Raw genomic sequence first — 20,499 nt, 5'->3', positions numbered from 1 at the left:
GGTGAGATTTTAACTGTTGGGATGCATTTAAGGGCTATGTTATGTATTGTATTTGTAAAGTTTGAGTTGAAAATGTCATTGTCGCTGTTTTGTATATGGTGTGTGTTTATTTGATTGCAGAGTGAGTAGAATGTTCGCCAGTCAGCCTTTTTAAGATTGAATTTGGATTGCTGGGAGGTAAGATCTGAAGGGGGGTCGGTTTGGTATTGAGTTTGGGATAGGGGTGAGATTTGGGTGGGTAGGGATACAGAAATTTTGATGGGTATGTGGTCACTGCCCCATGTGTCCGAGTGGACCTCCCAACAGAGTTTAGAATGGAGATGAGGGGTGGTGAAGGTAAGGTCTATTGCTGTGGGGTTTGGAGATGGCTTGTGGGGAACCTAGTGGGATGGTTATCGTTTAAGCAAATAAGGTTGTTTGATTCTGTCCATTCTTGAATTAGTTTACCAAATTTATCTGAGTAGTTTTTTGTGCCCCACCGTGGATGATGAGCATTGAAATCGCCTAGAAAGATGGTGTTTGGATCAATAAATTTGGTTAAGACTTTAAGGTCTTCACCTGTGAAGGGTTTTGTTTTACTGTGGTAAACATTTATAATACTGATTTTAGTTTGGTTTATGGTTGTTTTGATGGCCAGGCATTCAAGGTTTGGAGTGGGAATATCTATTGTATCATAGTCGAGATGATTTTTGATGAAAATGCCCAGGCCACCGTGTGGTGGTCCGGGCAGGTTAGTGGGACGGGGTCTATCTTTCCGAATGAAAACATAGCCTGGGATTTTGAAGGCATTTTTGGGGGATAGTTTGGTTTCTTGTACTGCAATTAATAATGTAGTGATTTTTTGAAGGGCAATGAGGGCCTTAAGCTCATGCCCATTGGTGGCGATCCTGTAACAGTTCCACTGAATGAACACCATTAACTGGTTTTAGAATGAAGGGGAAGTTGAATGTTATGGTGTTCCGGGGCTAATTTGGAATAAGTTAGGCGGGGTTTCATTTAAGGGCCCTGATGGCTGCTTGGAAATTTTGGAAAGTTTTGTGGTAAATGTTTGCAAGGTGGGCTAGGGAGTTGAGTTTCTTGGGGGTGGGTTTTTTAATAAGGATGGCTGCTGAGATGATTTCAATAAGTTTGTGTGTGTTAGAGTTGAGTTTTTTGGGGGTGACTATCAGTTGGGTGGTTGTTTTGAGTGTTTGGAGTTTGTGAGAGAGTAGTTGTTTTCTTGTTGTGTTTATCCTTGATTTGTTTGTTTCTGTGTTGGGGATGGTTTGATGGGATTGGAATGGCTGATTTGGCAGGGTGTTGGGGTTTGGGAAGGGGTAGGTTTGACTGGGACGGTATGGGTATGGGGAGGTTAGGGTGGGGGGGGGGGGGGGAGGGGGGCGGTTTGGATAGAGAGGAGGGCCGGGATAGGGGTGGGTGGGGAGGGTTTGGGGGGGCCTGGCCAATGGGATTTGGGAAGGGGGAGTGGTGGGGAGCTGAGGGCGGGGGGTGGGTAGCAGAGCCGTTTTGGGAGCTGTTTGGAAGTTTGGCCTGGAAGGGTCGTGTGTGGGTGGTTGGGGGGGAGGGGGATGGAGGAGATGGGGAGGGGGGTGGAGGATGTGGGGATGGGGGGGGGGGTGGTGGTGGTGGTGGGGGGGCTGCTGGAGCTTGGGTTGGGTTTTGGTTTTGATTGGGCAGGTGTTTGGTGTGGCTGTGTGTCCTTCTATTCTACATTGTGTGCAATATGGGGCCCATGTGCATTCTGCGGCTTCGTGTCTGTACGAGCCGCATTTTTGACACATGGGTGGTTGTCTGCATGTAGATGTTGGGTGTGTGAATGAGTGGCATATGGAGCATCGAGGGGTTTTTTTTCTTATTGGGTTGACTTTGTAGGTGAGAGTGCCGAAAACAATGTGTGTAGGGAGATCTGTTGTTTTGAAGGTAAGGAATACTGTTTGGGTGGTTGTCCTGCCCGGGATAGGTGTAAGATTGTTTATGTTTTTGAAGTTGATGATCTTGGGTTGGGAGTGGAGTTTATGTATTCGTGAATGTCCTCTTGTGTGTCCCTGTGATCAATATAAATAACCCCTTGTATCTGAGTGAACCATTTAGGCACCTGCCATGTTATGTTGAGACTGTCTATTATGGGTTGTCTGCTGGCATATGTGAGTGATTCTTGGTTAGGAAAGGTGAGTTTGAAGCCCCTGCCGCATTTGTTTATGTGTTTGTAGGTGATATTGGCTTTGTGCAGGCAGAGGGCGAATTTGTTTGTAGAGAAAGTGTCATTCAAGGGAGTGGATGTGGTGGAAAATGCCAGTAGGATGTGTTTGGGTGTTGTAGTTGTTTGCGGGGGGGGGGGGGGGGGGGGGTTGTTGTGAGCAGGATTTTTTGGTTGTCTGTTCTATTTCAGGGGGTGAATGGGAGGGGCGTTTTGTTTGTTTGGGTGATGGGTGCTTGTTTGCAGGTGGGGGTTGTCTAGCCTGGTTTGGGGTTTGGGGTTGTTGGATTATGATTTGGGGTTCGATGTGCTGGTGGGTAGGGGGATGGTGGTGAGTGGTGGTTGGGTTGGGGGTTGGGGGGAGGGGGGATGTTCCTGACGGGTGTGGGGGGAGGATGAGATTTATTAGATGACAATATGTCGTCAGTGGTAGGATAATACAATAATGGCACAAGAGTACAAAAAAGGGGAGAAAATAAGCATGCAGTAAGGTAGGAAGGGATAAAGGATGGAATACTTAACAGTGATAAAAAGATGGCGTTTGTCTGCTGAGCCGGTGGTTTTCTAGGCGGAGGGGCGAGTGAGTCTCCTAGCCTAGAGTTCGAAATCCCTTGGCGTGGATATGTTCGTAATCCCAATATGGTTTTGGTAAACGTTGAGGGTTAGAATACAGCAAAATGGCGTCCGTTCATGCCGGAAGTAAAAATTGCAATGTTTTGTGTGTTTTTGTGGCCCACTCGAGTGGTTGTTCTCTTGATTTATAGGAGAAGAACCGGATCGAAAATCATTGCTTCCTGATTGGTCCAACCCGCAATGCACTGATTGGTCCATTCCGGTGCCTGGCCTGCACCTCGGTTTTCTAAAATGACCCGACCCTTGTGTTTCTTTTCCATAGGAAATGGATTTTACCATGGGAGAGAAAGCACAACTCCGCTCGGGTGCTGTCTTCTGATTAGTCGGTGCTGTCTTCTGATTGGTCGACAACCCAGGTTTCTGATTGGTCAGATTTCGATCCTGTTTTGGGGAAATGTTGTCTATAAATCAGACGTTCAGTCAATCTTATAGTACAGACGTTCATCAGACACGCATCGCTATCATGACAAGCAACCAAAGTATGCCTTATCGTTTGGAGAGGAAAGACACCACACGCTCCACACGGTTAAGAACTGATAACCATACCTATCGTTTGACTTTCAACCCAGACTACTTGGACACCGTACCACCGGACCGCGTTCCCATGGAACTGCCTGCTTTATTTGACAGGGTGATCGATGACTTTTATCTACAGATGTCAGGCCAGAAGGGAGATCGTATTGGTCTAGGTATCGGTCATCCGGCTTTGAACACCTCCATACGGATTCCCTTTCGTCGCTTTGAAGATCTCCATGGGTTAGATATTTTGCATGCCGTGGAAAAAGTCCGACAGTCCAACAAAGACCTGAACATCGATGCCACCCAACGCCAACGCCATTTATACCATCATGATCAGCGCTACGATGTCATCACTTCCATCCCAGCTTTTTATGCATCTAACCATTACTGCGAATGCTGCGACCACCGTTACGACCATGCCGAAAACCATCACTGCACCAAGCAATACCGCTGCCACCGCTGCCACCGCTGCCTCCACTCTAGGTATTGCGGAGACCAAGGAAGAGCATGGGATCCCTTGCTTGATATGTCAACGTTGGTTCCCAAATCAACAGTGTTACACCCAACATCTCCAGTCACCGTCAGAGGGAAAACCCAGTGCCTGTCAATCGATTCACAGGTGTTCGACATGTTTTCACCTGGTCTGCGTCTTGGAGACCCCCATGGCTCATCATGAGTGCTCAGATGAAGAACATCCCTGCTTAGTGTGTTGAGAACCCATGACCCCAGACCATCGCTGTTACATGACACCCCTCCATGAATAAAATGAGGATGAGGAGGGGGAGGAAGAGGAGGAGGAGGGGGAAGAGGAACAACATCACATACGAGACAACGTCAAATATGTGTTCTATGATTCTGAGTGCGTGGTGCAGTTAGGATGTGGACGATGTATCAGTGAAGTGAGCAAGGAGTTGTGCAAACACTGTCCATGGAGAAAAGAAGGGTATGGTCCCAGCTGTGAGATCGTGTTTCGAGGCCACACCACGCAACATGATGTGTGTGTGTGGTTGACCACGCTGGCTGAAAAACCCAAGAAGAAGAAGAACCAAGAGGAAGTGGACGCGCCCACCCCGTTGGAGGAGGAAAAGGGGAAGGAGAAGACAAAGAAGACAAAGAACAAGAACACCACCACCACGACAGTCCAGAAGGAGGACCGCATTTACGTGATGGCACATAATGCACGATCCTATGATATGCACTTGATCCTGAAGGGCCTGTACCCCCTTCTGGTGCTCCCCACCAAAGTTCGAAATGCACAACAAATTTTACAGGTGACCCTGGGACGCTTGTGTTTCGAAGACAGTTTAAAGTTTCATACCTTACCCACTGAAAGCATTTCCAAAGAGCTTTGGGCTGAAAGATCTGAAGAAAGGGTATTTTACACACTTTTTCAATACCAAAGCCAACCAGACCTACAGAGGTCCCTATTCACCAGCCGTCATGTACAATCCCGATGGTATGTGTCCCGCAGAACGCACAGCCTTCCTCCAATGGCATACCCCAAAAAAGCAAGCAGGAGCCTTGTTTGACTTGCAAGGAGAACTCTTAGCCTACTGCCAGAGTGATGTGGACATTTTGAGACGAGGATGCGCTGACTTCCGACGAACGCCATAAGCTCGGTTCGCATGGATCCCTTTGTAGAGGTGATGACAGCCGCTGCGTTCACCATGAAATCCTTCCGAAAACATGACCTGAAACCCAATACCATCGCCATTCTTCCACCTCAAGGTTACCAACACAAGAGAAACTATTCCCAGTCCTGTATGCACTGGTTCAATTATCTGATGGAGACGGACCCCCATCTGCAACTCCAGCACGCCAGGAATGGAGGTGAAAAAGAAATCACGTGTGGAGAAGGTCAACATCGGTACAGTGTGGATGGCTACGTTCCAGCGACAGGCACCATCTACGAATTCCTGGGCTGTTTCTGGCATGGGTGCCAGACCTGTTCCAGACGTCTCGTCTACCACAGACGACTAAATCATTTTTTTTTATTTCATCACAACGGATCGAAACTGAATCGACATGGACAGCTACAGAAAAACCGGATCGAAATCTGACCAATCAGAAGCCTGGGTTGTCGACCAATCAGATACCGCGCTCGGACCATGGTGGGCTCTGATTGGTCGAAACGAGGTTGTGCTTTCTCTCTCATGAGAAAAGAAACACAAGGGTCAGTCCAGTTTGGAAAAATTGAGATTCCGGAATTGACCAATCAGAAAGGAGGGGTTCAGTGCCTTTAAATACGACCAACGCTCTCCGGTCATCACTTTTCACTGAACGGCCCAAGCAACAACATCGTCCCTCTGATTGATGTTCTTCACGTTGTTTGGAGAGAGTATCATCAAGTGTTGACACACATCCGTGAAGACTTGGAAAGAAACAACGAACAGAAAATCCAAACAACATCATGTCGAAAATGATGAATGCCAAGACACAGAGCGACATGCATGGTAAAGGAAGCAGTGGAGATGAGAACGGTGACATGACTGCTGAACAGTGGGGTGAAGTGTACGACATGTTGTGTGCAAAGATAAAGGCCGACGACGCGTACGCCAAGATACGTTCAAAGATGAGGAAACTGACTGAATCCAAGAAAGTAGCACCGAAGAAGACGATAAAGAAGACCCAGAAGAAAAAAACAAGCAAACCAGCAGCAGCAGCAGCATCAACAACAACCACAGCAGCTGTTGCCACCACAGCAGCAACAGCCACCACAACCACCACCATCACAACAGCGCCAGTCACCACTACAGCAGCAACAGCAGCAGCAGACTCCGAAACGAAAGGGACATCCTTTTTGAAACCTGCAACACCTGCAACACCTGCAAAAAGACGACCACGGAAGAAATTGTCTCTGAAGATCTCTCATCAAGAACAGCTGTAAGTACCATGCTATTCTTTGGGATGTGTATGCCATGATGATGAAGTTGATGAGGATGATGATGAATATGACTATTCATATTATTCTTTTCTTGTTGGATTGACAGGATTGACAGGACCCCTGATGTCAGTTCAGCGCAGTCCGTGTTAGAACAGTGGTGGGAACAAACCCCTCGGGAGCCAACCTATTCCCCGAATGCGCCTGTGATGATGACGACCGGTGACAGTGATGATCATGAAGCGCTCAAGCTGGCAACTCTCCTTTCCATGGATCTGGACACACCCACCCTGCTTGATGCTTCTTGGTCACCAGCATCACCGGAAGATTTTCATGTCTTCTCCTCAGGTATGCCCATGGTTTGCAACGATGATGATGACAAAGTTGACCAGGATCCTTATGGAGAAGCTCAACTCACTCCCCTACAACGTGAATGTAGTGCCTGCCAACACAACAACATGTTAAGATACATAAGCTGCAACAGTGGTCAGGTGATGTGTCATGTCTGTTTCAGGGAGACCATAGACTGTACTTGTTTTACTGATGGACCTCTCACATGTTTGGGACCTGTTTGGGAGAGTATGATGGAGGACCACATCTTATGGTGACCCCATCTTCACTCGAAGAGTTTGAAGATACAAGAGCTTGAAGATGGAAGAGGAAACGTTTACGCGTTGTTGTTGTTGTTGTTGTTGTTGTTGTTGTAGGGACATGCAAAGCACTCCCTCCTCCATTGTCTTTTCGTATTTCCTATGTATCTGGTTGTGGTTGTTGTTCATTATTAAACAGTGATTGATTGAACTGACTCTTTGTGTCTTGATTGATCTCAACTCCAATAGAGTGCCGAACCGAGAGTAGAGGTTGAGCTGAGATGTCGTCTACGTTGTCTGTCTGTCTGTATGTCTGTCTGTGCGTCTGTCATGTCAGTGCACATGCTCGTTGTAAAAGTTAAGAAAAAAGTAAAGAATTATAAAAATAGATAAAAGAGAAAGGCCATGCTTGAAAGATCAGCTGCCTGGTGCATGCTATTCCGGTACACACCACCACTACCACCGTGTGTCATGCCGTGTGTTACTCAGCCAAAACACAGGATGACGTCACGTGTTGAGGATGAGGATGATGATGATGATGAGGTCATGACCTTCCGTTGAATGGGGAGGAGAGTTTCATAAAAGCAGGCGAACCCCCAGACCTTCTTTCAGTGAAGCCACAGTCATCATTGAGTAAAGACGGTCTATGAATGCCATGCCATCCTCCCGAGATGTCCCCGATACCGAGTGGGTGTCTGAAACGGCGAGAGAACAAGCGAGAAAACGCACAGACTTTAAGGACGACACACTCTTTATGGACGACACATATGGCGACTCAGTGACATTCTGGAGGGACCTTTTCCTTCTTACACCTTGTGTCATCGTTCTCATCCTAACTATGATTCATTTCAAGAACGTCTGAGGTCTTTTCAAACGTGGCCTAAACAGATGACCCAGACCCCTTATGACATGGCCATGGGTGGCTATTTCTATCAAGGACGAGGTGACCGTGTTATGTGTTATTGCTGCGGTGTGACACTCCGCCAATGGGAAGTCACAGACAAACCCTGGAAAGAACATCTGAAGCACGCCAAAGTCCCCTGCGAATATTTGTGTGTGTTTTGTCCTGATGGAGAAGTGAACGAAAAATACAGACGTTTGGTGTCCCAAGAAGCACGGAAGAGAAGAGTCGAGTGTCTTGTTCACCCAAAGTGACAAAGTTTCTTTGTTTTGTTTTTTCAAACGGAAGTTTTATGTTGTCTGTAGGATGAAGAAAAACAAAACAGGATCGAAATGCACACCCAGATAAAAACCGGATCGAAATCTAACCAATCAGAGGCTTGGGTTGTCGACCAATCAAAGACCGCGCTCGGGTCCTGCTGGTCTCTGATGGGTCGAACCGGGGTTGTGCTTTCTCTCCCATGGTAAAATCCATTTCCTATGGAAAAGAAACACAGGGGTCGGTCCGCTTTTGCAGACCAGGCACCGGAACGAACCAATCGGGGGCGCTGCCTGGGGAACCAATCAGGAAGCAGGGTGTCAGTGCCTCCCCTAAAAAAAAAAAACAAGAGCGAAGCCACTCACACACTGCATTCTATGAAATCAATCATGTCACCTCGATACAGTTGTTTGAAGTGTCAGACCGTCAGTCTCAGTTATCTGCTCTGTCCTGAAGTGACATGTACCGAGTGCCACGCTCAAGGTCACCGTGACTATGTCTGTCCGAAGATAAGCAGACAAGATAAGCAGAAGACTCCCCAGGGCCCCTGTTACAACTGTCAAGTCGTGGGTCATTTCGCTGCAGATTGCCCAGAACCCAGTCGAAAGAAGACTCCCCAGAGCCCCTGTTACAACTGCCAAGTCGTGGGTCATTTCGCTGCAGATTGCCCAGAACCCAGTCGAAAGAAAACGTCAGCAGCACCGTCCACGTCGACACCCGTGACACCCGTGACACCAGTGACACCTGTGACACAAGTGCTTCCTCTCATAGAAGCCATGCATGTCGATGTCCTCGACCTAAAAGAATGCATCACACAACTCCGTGCTGGCATCACACCATGTCTAGGGAAAAGAAAACGGGACAGAAGCCCCTCAAGAAAACTCTTCAAAGCGCCGACAACACCTTCAGTCCGAGGATGAGATGGAGGTAGAGGATGAAGAAGATAGATCATCTGAGCAAAGTGACTAACGCATGGGGCATGCTGCTCCACTGTTTTTTTCCAGTTTCCAATCGTTTCCAGTTTTTTCCAGTGTTCAAGTGTTCCTACCGTTTCCTGCCGTTTCCAGTTTCCAGTTTGTTTTCCAACGGCCCTTTTCAGGGCCACCCATCTCTCCCGAAAGAACGCTTTTCATCCTCATGCTTTGACGACCCTCAAACCCAAACAAAGAACCCACCAGCTCCCTCCCACCACCACCACAACAACCCACTTACTCACCCCACCACCACCACCACCACCACCACCTATTTTTAGAACAACAAAAAAAAGAAAGATTTTAGACGCGCTTCTTTCAATGTCGATCTTGTTCAACTTTTAGGAACTCTTCTCTGGGTTTTCCCCCCTCCTCCCCGGAAACGGATGGGACGCCCTCTTGGAGGTGCGCACGCCACCGGAAACGGATGTGCCGCCATCTTGGATGCGCGCGCCACCGGAAACGGATGTGACGCCATCATGCCCTGTGCACACCCCACTCGAAGTGACGTCATCAGAGGTCACGTGACCTCACTGACCAATCAGAAGCCAGGAGCGGTTCTACAGTCCTGCTACTAACGACCATTGTGTTGCGAAGTTAATAATACGGCGATAAGAACTGTAGACGCCAATCCAGGTAGTCATGTTACAAACAGTTTTCTGACTTTCTAGCCCATGACGCCTCATGAGCCCTTGTCGCAGTGGACAACGGTGCTTCTTTATCTGAGCTTGGGATCACGGGTGGCCCAGTCGTCTATGGCGCCGCGATTCGCTGCGCAGAGTTGCGTCCCTTGGCCACGCCAGGAACCTATGATTGTTGGTTCGAATCCCGGTTCGCACCAATTATGTTTCTAGGTTTGTCAGCACCATACCCGTGCTCGTGGGTTTCACAGAAGTTGTAAACGTCTGAGACCTGCATCACTTCGGGCTTTCCTCCCACATAAATCTGACACGCCGCGATATAACTGGAATACTGTTCACATCGGCGTTAAACCCAACTCACTCACTCATCTGAGCTTTGTTAAAGAGGCAACTTTAAGTAAGTCTTCATCATTTAGTCCCGAAAATGCTGAAAAGTCTTTTCCCAGGTTCCTCTACTACCCTACCCCCACACGTGCTTCATTGTTATCATCGACACGACCAGAGAAAGATGAATTTCTGCATCAAGGACAGACATGACCTACGAGTTGAAGTAAATTAACAACAATGCAGCCGTGTGGGGTAATTGGCAACCTGATTGTCATATAGAATATTTCACTAAGCAACAGAGCCAAACACCTCTCATGCTGGCTTTACATGAGATAACGGGATATATGTAATGTATAACACTCCACGTGACTAATACAACATGTAAGAATAAGATTAGTATTGTCGAGTCTGCGCAGATCCAGCCTTCATGCCTGTCAGCGCAATATTACCTCATCTGGTGTCTCGCCAGCGCAAACCTCCCGTTTGTGTAGTCCTAATCTGTTTGGTGCCATGACTGGTGCCATGAGATATACTTTCCCAAGCAGGGACTGTGTCTAGTGTCACGTATCGAAAATAAGACAGCAAAAGACGGTTTATTATGACAGTGCTGCCATCCCACTTTGCCAGACACGCTTGTGCCAGGATCCCGCTATGGAGGCGAGGATAGACTGGATTTACCTACAACCGACCGACACGCATGGTAAGCATGAGGAGGTTGAACCAGTCAGTTGTACTACTTAGACCGGACCAGTAGTGACCCTAGTGTGTCAAGATGTATTCATTTCACTCATTAATAGAAAACGCGATTTCTCTCATCATTCCAATCATTATGTAACATTAGCAGTTTTTTCAAAAGCTTATTCTCTCAAACAGGTAGGACATCACTACAATAGCATGTCTGTCTCACACGGATGAACGAGTCCTGAATCAATCAATCACATGGCAAGTCAATATCACGCACGTGTGGGCATGGATGTTGGTCAAATCATTATAGTGCATGAATCGCTTCGTTGGTCACAATGACGTAAATCAATTTCAGTAGATAGCTGCAACTTAACAACGATCTTCTAATGATTGGTTTTGGTTGGTTGGTTTGCTGTTTAAAGCCGCACTCAGCAATATTCTGGCTATATGGCAGCGGTCTGTAAATAAACGAGTCTGGACCAGACAATCCACGATTAATATCACGAGCATCGATCCACGCAATTGAGATCGATGACATGCATCAACCAAGTCAGCGAGCCTGACCAGCCGATCCCGTTAGTCGCCTCCTACGACAAGCATAGTCGCCTTTTACGGGAAGCACGGGTTGCTAAAGACATGTTCTACCATGGATCTTCACGGGTCTTTCTTCTAATGAAGAAATCCGCGTTACCTGTTCAGGGAGTATCAGGACGAATAAGGGACAGGCCATTTATCACGGGTGGATGGGTCAGAGGTTTTTGATGCACGCCTGTGCTGAAAAATAATGACCCTTCCTGAAAAACAAAACAAAATGCAAAAGCACTTTATTTTTTATTAGAAAATGTCCATGTTACCATGGCTCTCCCTAATTATGTGTATGTGTTTTATGACTCTCGTCTAGAGACCCTCCCTTGATTTCCTCTGACCCACCCACAACCTCAACCCTGACCCTCATCGTAAGGGTCGCTCAACATCGTCGACATTAAATCTTGTTTTGCATAAGAAATAGTGAACAGACATGATTAAAAGAAGGTATAAATATTTAACTGTGTAACTCTGTGCGAGAGGACGTTGTCAGCTACACTTACATATTTCATGAGTTTAGCCCCTCTCTTAACGAAAAGTAGAATGACTGTACTGTGGACCCTTCACGCACACAGCTGCGTTGATATTTGTTTAATGCAGGACTCACGAATCTTCCAGTAAATACTCGATTCTAGACCAGACAGTCCAGTGATTGATATAATGAGCAACACTCCACGTTTGGATCGACGACACGCTGTCGACCAAGCCACCAGGCCAGACCACTCCATTTAGTCGCCTCTTACGACAAGCATAATGTGCTGGTGACAAATTCTAAGCCGGATAAACGTAACATCCGCCTATTGATATGATATAAGTCATAAACTCCGACAAAAGTGAGCGTGATTTTACACAGTTCTTACCAATATTCCATATCACGACGGGGGGGGGGACATCAGAATCAGTATCAATATCATTACCAATTAGCAATTTGGACTGTGAAGATAGAATAGGTCTTCAGCAACCCATGCTTGCCATAAAAGGCAACTATGCTTGTCATAAGAGGCGACTAACGGGATCGGGTGGTCAGGCTCGCTGACTTGGTTGATGCATGTCATCGTATCCCAATTGCTTGGATCGATGCTCGTTATGTCAACCACTGGATTGTCTGGTCCAGACTCGATTATATACAGACAGTCATCATATAGCTGGAATATTGCTGAGTGCGGCGTTAAACAACAACAACAATAACAACAACAACAAATCATTAGAAATTTGTTAACCTTGCACGTTATTTGAGAGAAACACGTTGTCAATCACTTTCCATGACAGCAAATTTACGACATTTAGAAACGACAAACGGCTGGTACTCTGATGCACGACAATAAATCAATAATAAACAAGCCAGCTGCTGATAGACAGAGCAACGACTTGAGGCTACATTCAAATATGTCTCCTGCAGTATTAGACTAATATGCCATGCGTTTGTGTTAATTTACAATGCACCTGCGATATTCTACGTATGATACTATTGGTATATCCGAATGTTTCGTTGTTATTTGTTCCAGATACTTCCAAGCGATTACTACCAGTATGTCTTGTTCTGTAAACGCCTGCTTTGAGACTGTGTCCGGATTCTTCCAGAGGATTTTCAAAAAGATTGGTACTTTTATCGGAACGTATCCCGTGGCTCTCATTATCGGATCTGTCATTGTGGCGATTGGTCTTAGTTTTGGCATGCTTACGTTATCCAACGAGACTGACACAGAGACACTGTACACGCCCATTAACAGCAGAGCATCACAAGACCGAGTTCAGTACCAGGCCACGTTCCCAGACGCCACAGGAAGCAACTACCGACGACATGCACTTACGGCTCTTGACATGTATGGCCGATTGTTGATAAGCAGCACGACAGGTGGGAACGTGTTCACTCATGCTACTGTTGAAGAAATACGAACCCATGTCAATGAAATCAAAAGTATTAATGCAACCTATGACAATGTAGTGTTTACTTACAGCGATATCTGTGCTCGGCAGGACGGTAGTTGCTATGTTTCAGGGGAGTTTCTCACAACAGATGCTGTGTATAATGCTTATCTGTCTGGTGGAATCACCTACCCAAACTGGAATAACATAGACATATCAGCATTTCTTGGACAGGTTGATTCGACAGGTGGAAAACTGGTGTCTGCAAAGTACCTGAGTATTACGTTTGATTTACGAATGGACTCAGGGGTTAACAAGGCAAAAGCAAGCGCATGGGAAGAAGCGTTCCTGAAGAGAGTAGCAAGTTTAAACACAACATCAATAAGAATAAACTATGCTGCCTCCCATTCGCTTGACAAAGAGCTAAACAAAAACACAAACGGAGACATCGTGTTCTTCTCTATAACGTTCACATTGATGATCACGTATGCCACTGTCGTCGCCGGCGGTGATGTGGTGTCATCGAGGACGTGGGCATCATGGGCTGGCGTTCTTGCTGCTGGATTTGGCATATTGTCTTCATTTGGTCTTGTCAGCCTTTGTGGTGTCAAGTTCGTCAACATCGTTGGTGTGACACCATTCTTAGTCATAGGTATGTTTTGGACTACACCAGAACGGGCATAATTTGCAAACCCCTTAAGTGACATAGCACAAGATGGTTTAATAATCCTTAATACCATTATCAAGTAGAATTTGCAATAGACTGTCCTTGGATATGGAGATGATACTTGTTCCCCGTCAGTTAACATATATATCTCACCGACTGGCCAGGCAGTTGATGTCTTCACGAGTGGCGCACGAAAATGTTACCTGATGAATAGTATCATTCAATCAAAGTGAAATTAGTTCCGACATGAATTGTTATTTTATTCGAGCGAAATATACATTTTAATATATTGGATTAATTTTAATACACTTGAACTCCCATTGTTCATACACAAGTCATTACTCAAATCCTCTTGTTGATGAAGGTATCGGTGTGGATGACATGTTCCTGTTGATGTCCAGCTGGGCGGAGACCTACCCTCATCGAGACAAGTCCGTCGCCGAGAGGATGGGAATGACCTTTGCCTCAGCGGGTATTGGTATCACCATCACGTCCCTCACTGATCTCCTGGCCTTCTTAACTGGCGTGTCTTCTGTGTTTCTCAGTGTGAGGAACTTCTGTGTATACACAGGTTAGTATGATGTATATACGCCCCAAACCAGTTACACCAACCTGGCTTCAATTAAGATGTCAATTACCATCAATTCAAATTTTCAGAATGACACCATTCTCTGCTTTTGTCTCTACGTTGTCCGGTAAATCAGTACTTTATATAATCAGTACTATTGTTATCTCCATAGGGGGCACGGGTGGCCCAGTCGTCTAAGGCGCCGCGATTCTCTGTGCAGAGTTGCGTCCCTTGGGCACACCAGAAACCTATTATTGTGGGTTCGAATCCCGGTTCTTTTTAAAGTTCGCACATGCTGGCCAGTTGCACAGTTCAAATAACTGTGTTGCGTTTATTACAATATTTTACCGCCTCCGTGGTCTTGTGGATAGAACGTCTGCTTGGACATTAGAATGGCGCTCGGCAATAAGGGGATACAAAAATGGCGGGGTTAATCATGTTTAGCTGTGGCATGGTATCCCTATGAAACTAGCATAAGCCCTAAGTAGTACAAGCAACGGAATACACACGTGCAGGCTCGTCACCATGTAAGTGAAACAATCTTTAACCTAATGTAAAACCCCATTTCACCTCACCAACCCCGGTCTATTTCGTGTTCCTTTAATAACTCATTTTGCGTTCATATTCGTTGTACCTATATTCTTCTCATTCACAGGAGTGGCCGTCATCTTCTGCTACCTGTACCAGTGCCTCCTCTTCTCCCCCTGCCTCGCCATCCATGGCCGTCGGGTTGACAGTAATAAACACTGCATGACCTGCCTAAAAACCAAATCCAGAGGCGAACTCAGGAAAGATGGCGCCTCCACCTGCAGAGTGTTCTGCTGTGGAGGCTCACCACCAACAGAGAGGGGTCAGGATGAACGCTTCTTTGAGACACTGCCACGGAAGTACTTGCCACGAATGTTGCTGAATATGTGGGGGAAAATAGTTGTTATTTGTTTATATATTGTTTACCTTGGTTTTTCCATTTGGGGAACAATCAACTTTAAGGAAGGGTTGATTCTGAAGAATCTTGTTTCCTCAACCTCTTATTTTTACTCATACAGTGAAACGTATGACACATACTTCTCAGGTGCATTCCCAATCCCATTTGTCTTTGGGTCGACAACGGACTACACCAATGCACAAACTTTAAATAACATTGATTCGCTAATACAGAATGCAAAGTCCGACAGTAGTGTTGATGCTGACTCCCTCATCTGCTGGTTACACAGCTACAGGAACGATTCAAGTTACGATGGCAGCAGCTCCCCGGCCTTTGTGTCGGGACTGAAAACATTCCTTGCAGCAAATACAGTGTATGAGAATGATGTTGCTTTGAACTCTAGCAACAGTTCTATTACTGCATCTAGGTGCTACCTTTTCTCAACGAAAATCAAGGACTCCAATGCCCAAGCTGATGTTATGGTTCGAATGAGAGCTCTGGCAGACAACTCACCTCTCTCTGTCTACACCTTCTACCCATACTACATCTTCTTTGAGCAGTATGTTTCCATCCTACCCAGTACACTACAAACTGTGGGCGTGGCACTGGTCGTCGTGACTGTGGTCACCTGCATCTTCCTTCCTCATCCTCTTCTGGTTTTCCTTGTCGTCCTTAACGTCGTTTCTATCCTCGTTGGCATCTTCGGGTTCCTTTATATCTGGGGACTGAGTCTCAGCTCAGTGACAATGATCCATCTCATCATGTCTGTCGGCTTCTCGGTTGACTTCAGTGTGCACGTGTGCTCTGCCTATATGATTGGAGAAGGAAGAAACAGGAGAGCGAAAACTGAATCTGCCATTGTCCATGCAGCTGGTCCAATTTTGAATGGTGGAATGTCATCCTTTCTGGGCATTCTTGTGCTGGTGTTCTCAAAGTCCTACATCTTCAACTCCTTCTTCAAGATCATGTTTACAGTGATCCTGTTCGGCATGCTGCATGCTGCGTTCCTTTTCCCTGTGATACTCTCCATCCTTGGGCCAGTGACGAAGTCAAGGGTTGCAGAGTCCCCTCAGCGCACCCGATCACCATCGCCTGCTATGGATTACCCTCTGTAGATATGGATTCCTAGTATATTTGTAGTGAAGATATAGACTATTCGACAAGAAATTATTGTGTGAATGCAAGCATTCAAGTGTACTGGTCCCTGTTGCAAGATCATGACCAATGAAATACAGTAAACTACTGTTATAACGAACTCAAAGGGGCAACTAAGTTTAGTTCTTTAGAACCGGAGTTCGTTATAAACATATGCACAACATATATACAGTAAATGTCCGGGACAAAAAAGTTCGTCATATCTGTCAGTTTAGTATAGGCATGTTCGTTATAAACGTAGTTTACTGTAAATATGATGATGATTATCCATTTGTATTTATATTATACAGTTGAAGTATTATAGATTCCTTCCAGCTAACGTACTGCTGTATACAGTGTAGAGTTGCATAACATGATGCTCTGCTGACCATTATGCTGTTATCCTTTTACACCAACAACAACTTCATCTCTATAACAACAACATGACAAAGTCTACCTTGTTATGTTATATATCAGATATAAATTTCACAATGGATGGATATATTATCATGGTGTTGTGACTACAATTGTAGGGGTTGTAGCACTTTCTCTATTATAGGAGTCATAGCTGTCGGCAACTCGTCGAAATTCCAGGTTGGAAGTGGTCCCCAGGAATCTATGCTGGCTGTAAGAAGCGACTTAGTGGATCGGGTGGTTAGGCTTGCATGAATATACGCTGTGAAACGTTTCGTCGCATAGACACGCCAGGATGTTCTAATCATGATATCAAATCACGGCACCGACTGAATTATCATCCAGAGCCATTCTAAATCATACGCTCGTGGGTGCGACAGTTAAGGTAATGGTCTACATTCTGCATCATTCTGAACGTTCTTTACACAATCTGACGAGTAGTGAGTGATATGACTTAAATACTGTCCATAGTTATCTCCTCCATATCGTTATGGGGATGGTATAATGTCAAATAATCACAGGCCAAGTATGTAACCAGTCTGTAAATATATATTGAACTGTTTGAGTGCATATTACAACAAAATTTGTTTATACCTATTTATATCATTGTTGAAAATCCATGTACTAAAATATTTATTTTGTTTGTATATATAATTCATAATTGCAATATTATGTAAGGCAACATCGCCGCTGTCTTTCAAGAAATGTTTATGTAAATAATTCTCGTTTTATATTTGGCAGTTTGTCTATCAAACCTTTATCAGTTCAAATGAATTTTGAGGAACCCATAATTTTCAAAGAATATTCACCAAGGTTATTTATTTTTGCTACTTTATAGGAATTATAGGAACACAGAAAGACGTTTATGACTATCTTGATAGACCATACTGGGTCAGATAAACGACGTCGACCTCCCTCAAACTGACTTGGTTGTTATAGATATCGTACAGTCCCAGTAGAGGACAGTTTCATTCTAAACCTCTACCTGGTGTTGCTGATTTAGAAGATACTGAAGACATATTTTAATAGTATTGAATACCATCTGATATTTGCCAGTTTCATGTATGCCCAGTTATGGCGTATCCATGTCTGCCAAATCAGGTCATACTGACATATCGTTGACTTCAATACACGTTGAATTGATGGTATATGATTATCGTTTAGTGTGGCCACTCTCTGGTAGATACATCAAGTACCACGAGTGAGACGGTAGGCAATGATGAGACGATGCCAGTTTCGAAATAAGATTGCAATTCTGTGAACAGAGACTATTGTGGGGATCAATTACATGACCGTTCAGCTTCGTATATCACAAGAGAAATGGTAAAAACTACCTTGGATTTTATTTAAAAGTCCTATGTTGTCGGACGTTTAGAAATCACAAACATTTGAATACCACATACTTTCTGTGACATACATATATTATGGTACTTAAGAAAGGGATGAGAAACAGGCCCAAATGGGTGTTGACAAGAGGCTGCAATAATGGGTTAAAAATAAGATCTAAATTGGTTAGGTAAGGTTTACTAAAGACACACGATTTTCTACGACTTGACTCGCGACAACTTCTTTAATACTGTAAAGGCGACGTTTCGGTATAGATCCTGATACAAGACTGGTCTACTTTGTCATCCGTCACCTTCTAAGTAGTTGGTTGGTTGGTTGATTTGTTGTTTAACGCCGCACTCAGCAATATTCCAGCTATATGACGGCGGTCTGTAAATAATCGAGTCTGCACCAGACAATCCAGTGATTGACATCATGAGCATCGATCCACGCAATTGGGATCGATGACATGTATGTATCAACCAAGTCAGCGAGCCTGACCACCCGATCCCGTTAGTCGCCTTTTACGACAAGCATAGTCGCCTTTTACGGCAAGTATGGGTTGCTGAAGACCAATTCTACCCCGGATCTTCACGGGTACCTTCTAAGTAAGACCTATAAAACAATTTATGACTTTTGCTATGGGGCCTATTTTTATTGTTGTTGTCACATGTTATGATTTTAAACTTTGTCATGTATATAGTAACATAAACTGTCAATTATTCATTGATCCTCTGTGGTTATATACTGAATTCACAATTTAGTTAGGTACGTACAGATGTCCTGGTTAACATTTGCGTTCAACTGGGGAACAACGCGTAACACTGAGCAATATATTCGCTGATAAAATGAAAAGATATACAGTCAAAATTATAAGTAAGGATAAGATATATGTACAATAAACTTCTCTATTGCAATAAGGAGCATGAGTGGATGTACTTGTTCATCCATATATCTTATCCTTACTAAGTACTACCACTTTTAAATGTCTCTCAAAGACGTTAGTCAAGATTTTGATATTTACGCTTCTCGAGGCATTGCAATCGGGACATGCACAATCACAATACATCAACAATTCGACCAGTCGCTAGACCCCAAACCAGCTTGCGTTTGTTTCTTGTACCTAGAAAGCATTCCTTGGATTGTACAGACACTATGAAACAGAATCACTTTGAACCAAATTTTAAAATGTTTTGCTTGTAAGTTGACACCCTATTCGTGCATAATGTGTTTATGTTTTTCTTCTGTTCTAAACACTTATCATATGTGCATGAGATGCAGTAAAGGATTTAATAGTTTTCAATATTGCCATGTTTTTTGTATCATATTTTTGTGGGGGCATGGGTTGCCCAGTCGTCTAAGGTGCCGCGATTTGCTGTGCAGAGTTGCGTCCCTTGGGCACGCCAGAAACATATGATTGTGGATTCGAATCTGGGTTCGCCCCGAATTATGTTTCTAGGTTTGTCAGCACCATACCTGTGCTCATGGGTTTCACCGAAGTTGTAAAGGTCTGAGACCTGTATCTCTTTGGGCTTTCCTCCCACATTAAACTGACACGCCGCGATATAACTGGAATACTGTTAAAAGCGGCGTTAGAACCCAACTCGCTCACTCACTCACTCACTCACTCACTCATATTTTTGTGTCAGCTTTGAGAAGAATGGAAATAACGAGCTATACTCTCGACAGGACCAGTGATAGTAAAAGATACCTTCCAGGATTGACAACATATTCGGGAGGACCAGTGAAACTAACAAATTATGAGGAAGGAAAATATCAGTTACTACAGTCAAAACAGGTACATAAACAAACATCTGGTTTCATCTGGTTAAACACGAAATTTTGAGTTCTCACGACCTCGGTCTTTGTCCAGTTAAGGAGCAACATTTTGAGGTGTATTAAATAGAGGTTATTTCATGTGTCAAGTGAAATCTCATCCAGTGACAAGGAGAAAGGAGACATTTTCATGAGTGGCGTGACCTCTCATACCTTCTAAAAGTAAATCTGGATCCTTGTTAGGTTTCTATGAATAGATATATGAGAAACCATTTTGTCCAAACATTGTAAACATACTCTGAGACATATTAAAAAGATGAAACTTGGCAAAACTGATTATCAAGGTTAAAATAAAAGTGTCAAATGATCTTAAAGTGAAACACAACACGAGAGAAAATGGCATCACAAGTCAGCATCCCGTGTGTCCGCCATGTGCATTGATGACTGCCGTGCAACGTCGATACAGGGAATTGATGAGGCGGTTGATGAAGGCCATAGGCACTTGAGCCCACACTCTGAGGAACGCCTGATGCAGTTCAGCTGCAGTTTTAAGCCTTGCTCGTACGTCATTCAGCTGTCTTTGAATCTCGTCCCACAGGTGCTCAATGGGATTAAATCGGGACAGAGGGCAGGCCA

General features: G+C 44.8%; 2 protein-coding genes across 3 annotated transcripts in view; both read left to right on the top strand.

Moving 5' to 3' along the window:
- LOC139473605 (patched domain-containing protein 3-like) overlaps nucleotides 1-19,432 on the top strand; it is a 47,837-nt gene extending 28,405 nt beyond the window's left edge. Inside the window, exons 2-4 of the mRNA XM_071256277.1 lie at nucleotides 12,693-13,705; nucleotides 14,085-14,291; nucleotides 14,944-19,432. Coding sequence (XP_071112378.1) covers nucleotides 12,718-13,705; nucleotides 14,085-14,291; nucleotides 14,944-16,328 — 2,580 coding nt within the window. The 5' untranslated portion in view covers nucleotides 12,693-12,717 and the 3' untranslated portion in view covers nucleotides 16,329-19,432. The remainder of the gene's footprint in view (nucleotides 1-12,692; nucleotides 13,706-14,084; nucleotides 14,292-14,943) is intronic.
- LOC139473606 (integumentary mucin A.1-like) lies at nucleotides 5,359-6,998 on the top strand. 2 transcript variants are annotated; one of them, XM_071256279.1, is made up of 3 exons: nucleotides 5,359-6,232; nucleotides 6,340-6,578; nucleotides 6,745-6,821. In XM_071256279.1, exons 1-3 carry the CDS (start codon nucleotides 5,760-5,762, stop codon nucleotides 6,753-6,755), a joined length of 723 nt encoding a protein of 240 aa, XP_071112380.1. In that variant the 5' UTR covers nucleotides 5,359-5,759; the 3' UTR covers nucleotides 6,756-6,821. The 2 variants fall into 2 exon arrangements, with proteins under 2 accessions (XP_071112380.1, XP_071112379.1); XM_071256278.1 differs by having other exon boundaries at nucleotides 6,340-6,998.
- Nucleotides 19,433-20,499: the final 1,067 nt, after the last annotated feature.

This window comes from Haliotis cracherodii, unplaced genomic scaffold (assembly GCF_022045235.1).
Source record: "Haliotis cracherodii isolate W230 unplaced genomic scaffold, xgHalCrac1.p SCAF_3, whole genome shotgun sequence".
Taxonomy (NCBI): domain Eukaryota; kingdom Metazoa; phylum Mollusca; class Gastropoda; order Lepetellida; family Haliotidae; genus Haliotis; species Haliotis cracherodii.
This window is presented reverse-complemented; position numbering and strand designations above follow the sequence as displayed.

What these genes read in the sequence shown, in the direction of transcription:
- LOC139473606 (XM_071256278.1), top strand. Translation starts at nt 5,760, where the DNA reads ATGTCGAAAATGATGAATGCCAAGACACAGAGCGACATGCATGGTAAA. An exon ending in ATCTCTCATCAAGAACAGCT is followed by an intron (nt 6,233 to 6,339) that starts GTAAGTACCATG and finishes TTGGATTGACAG; the next exon opens with GATTGACAGGACCCCTGATG.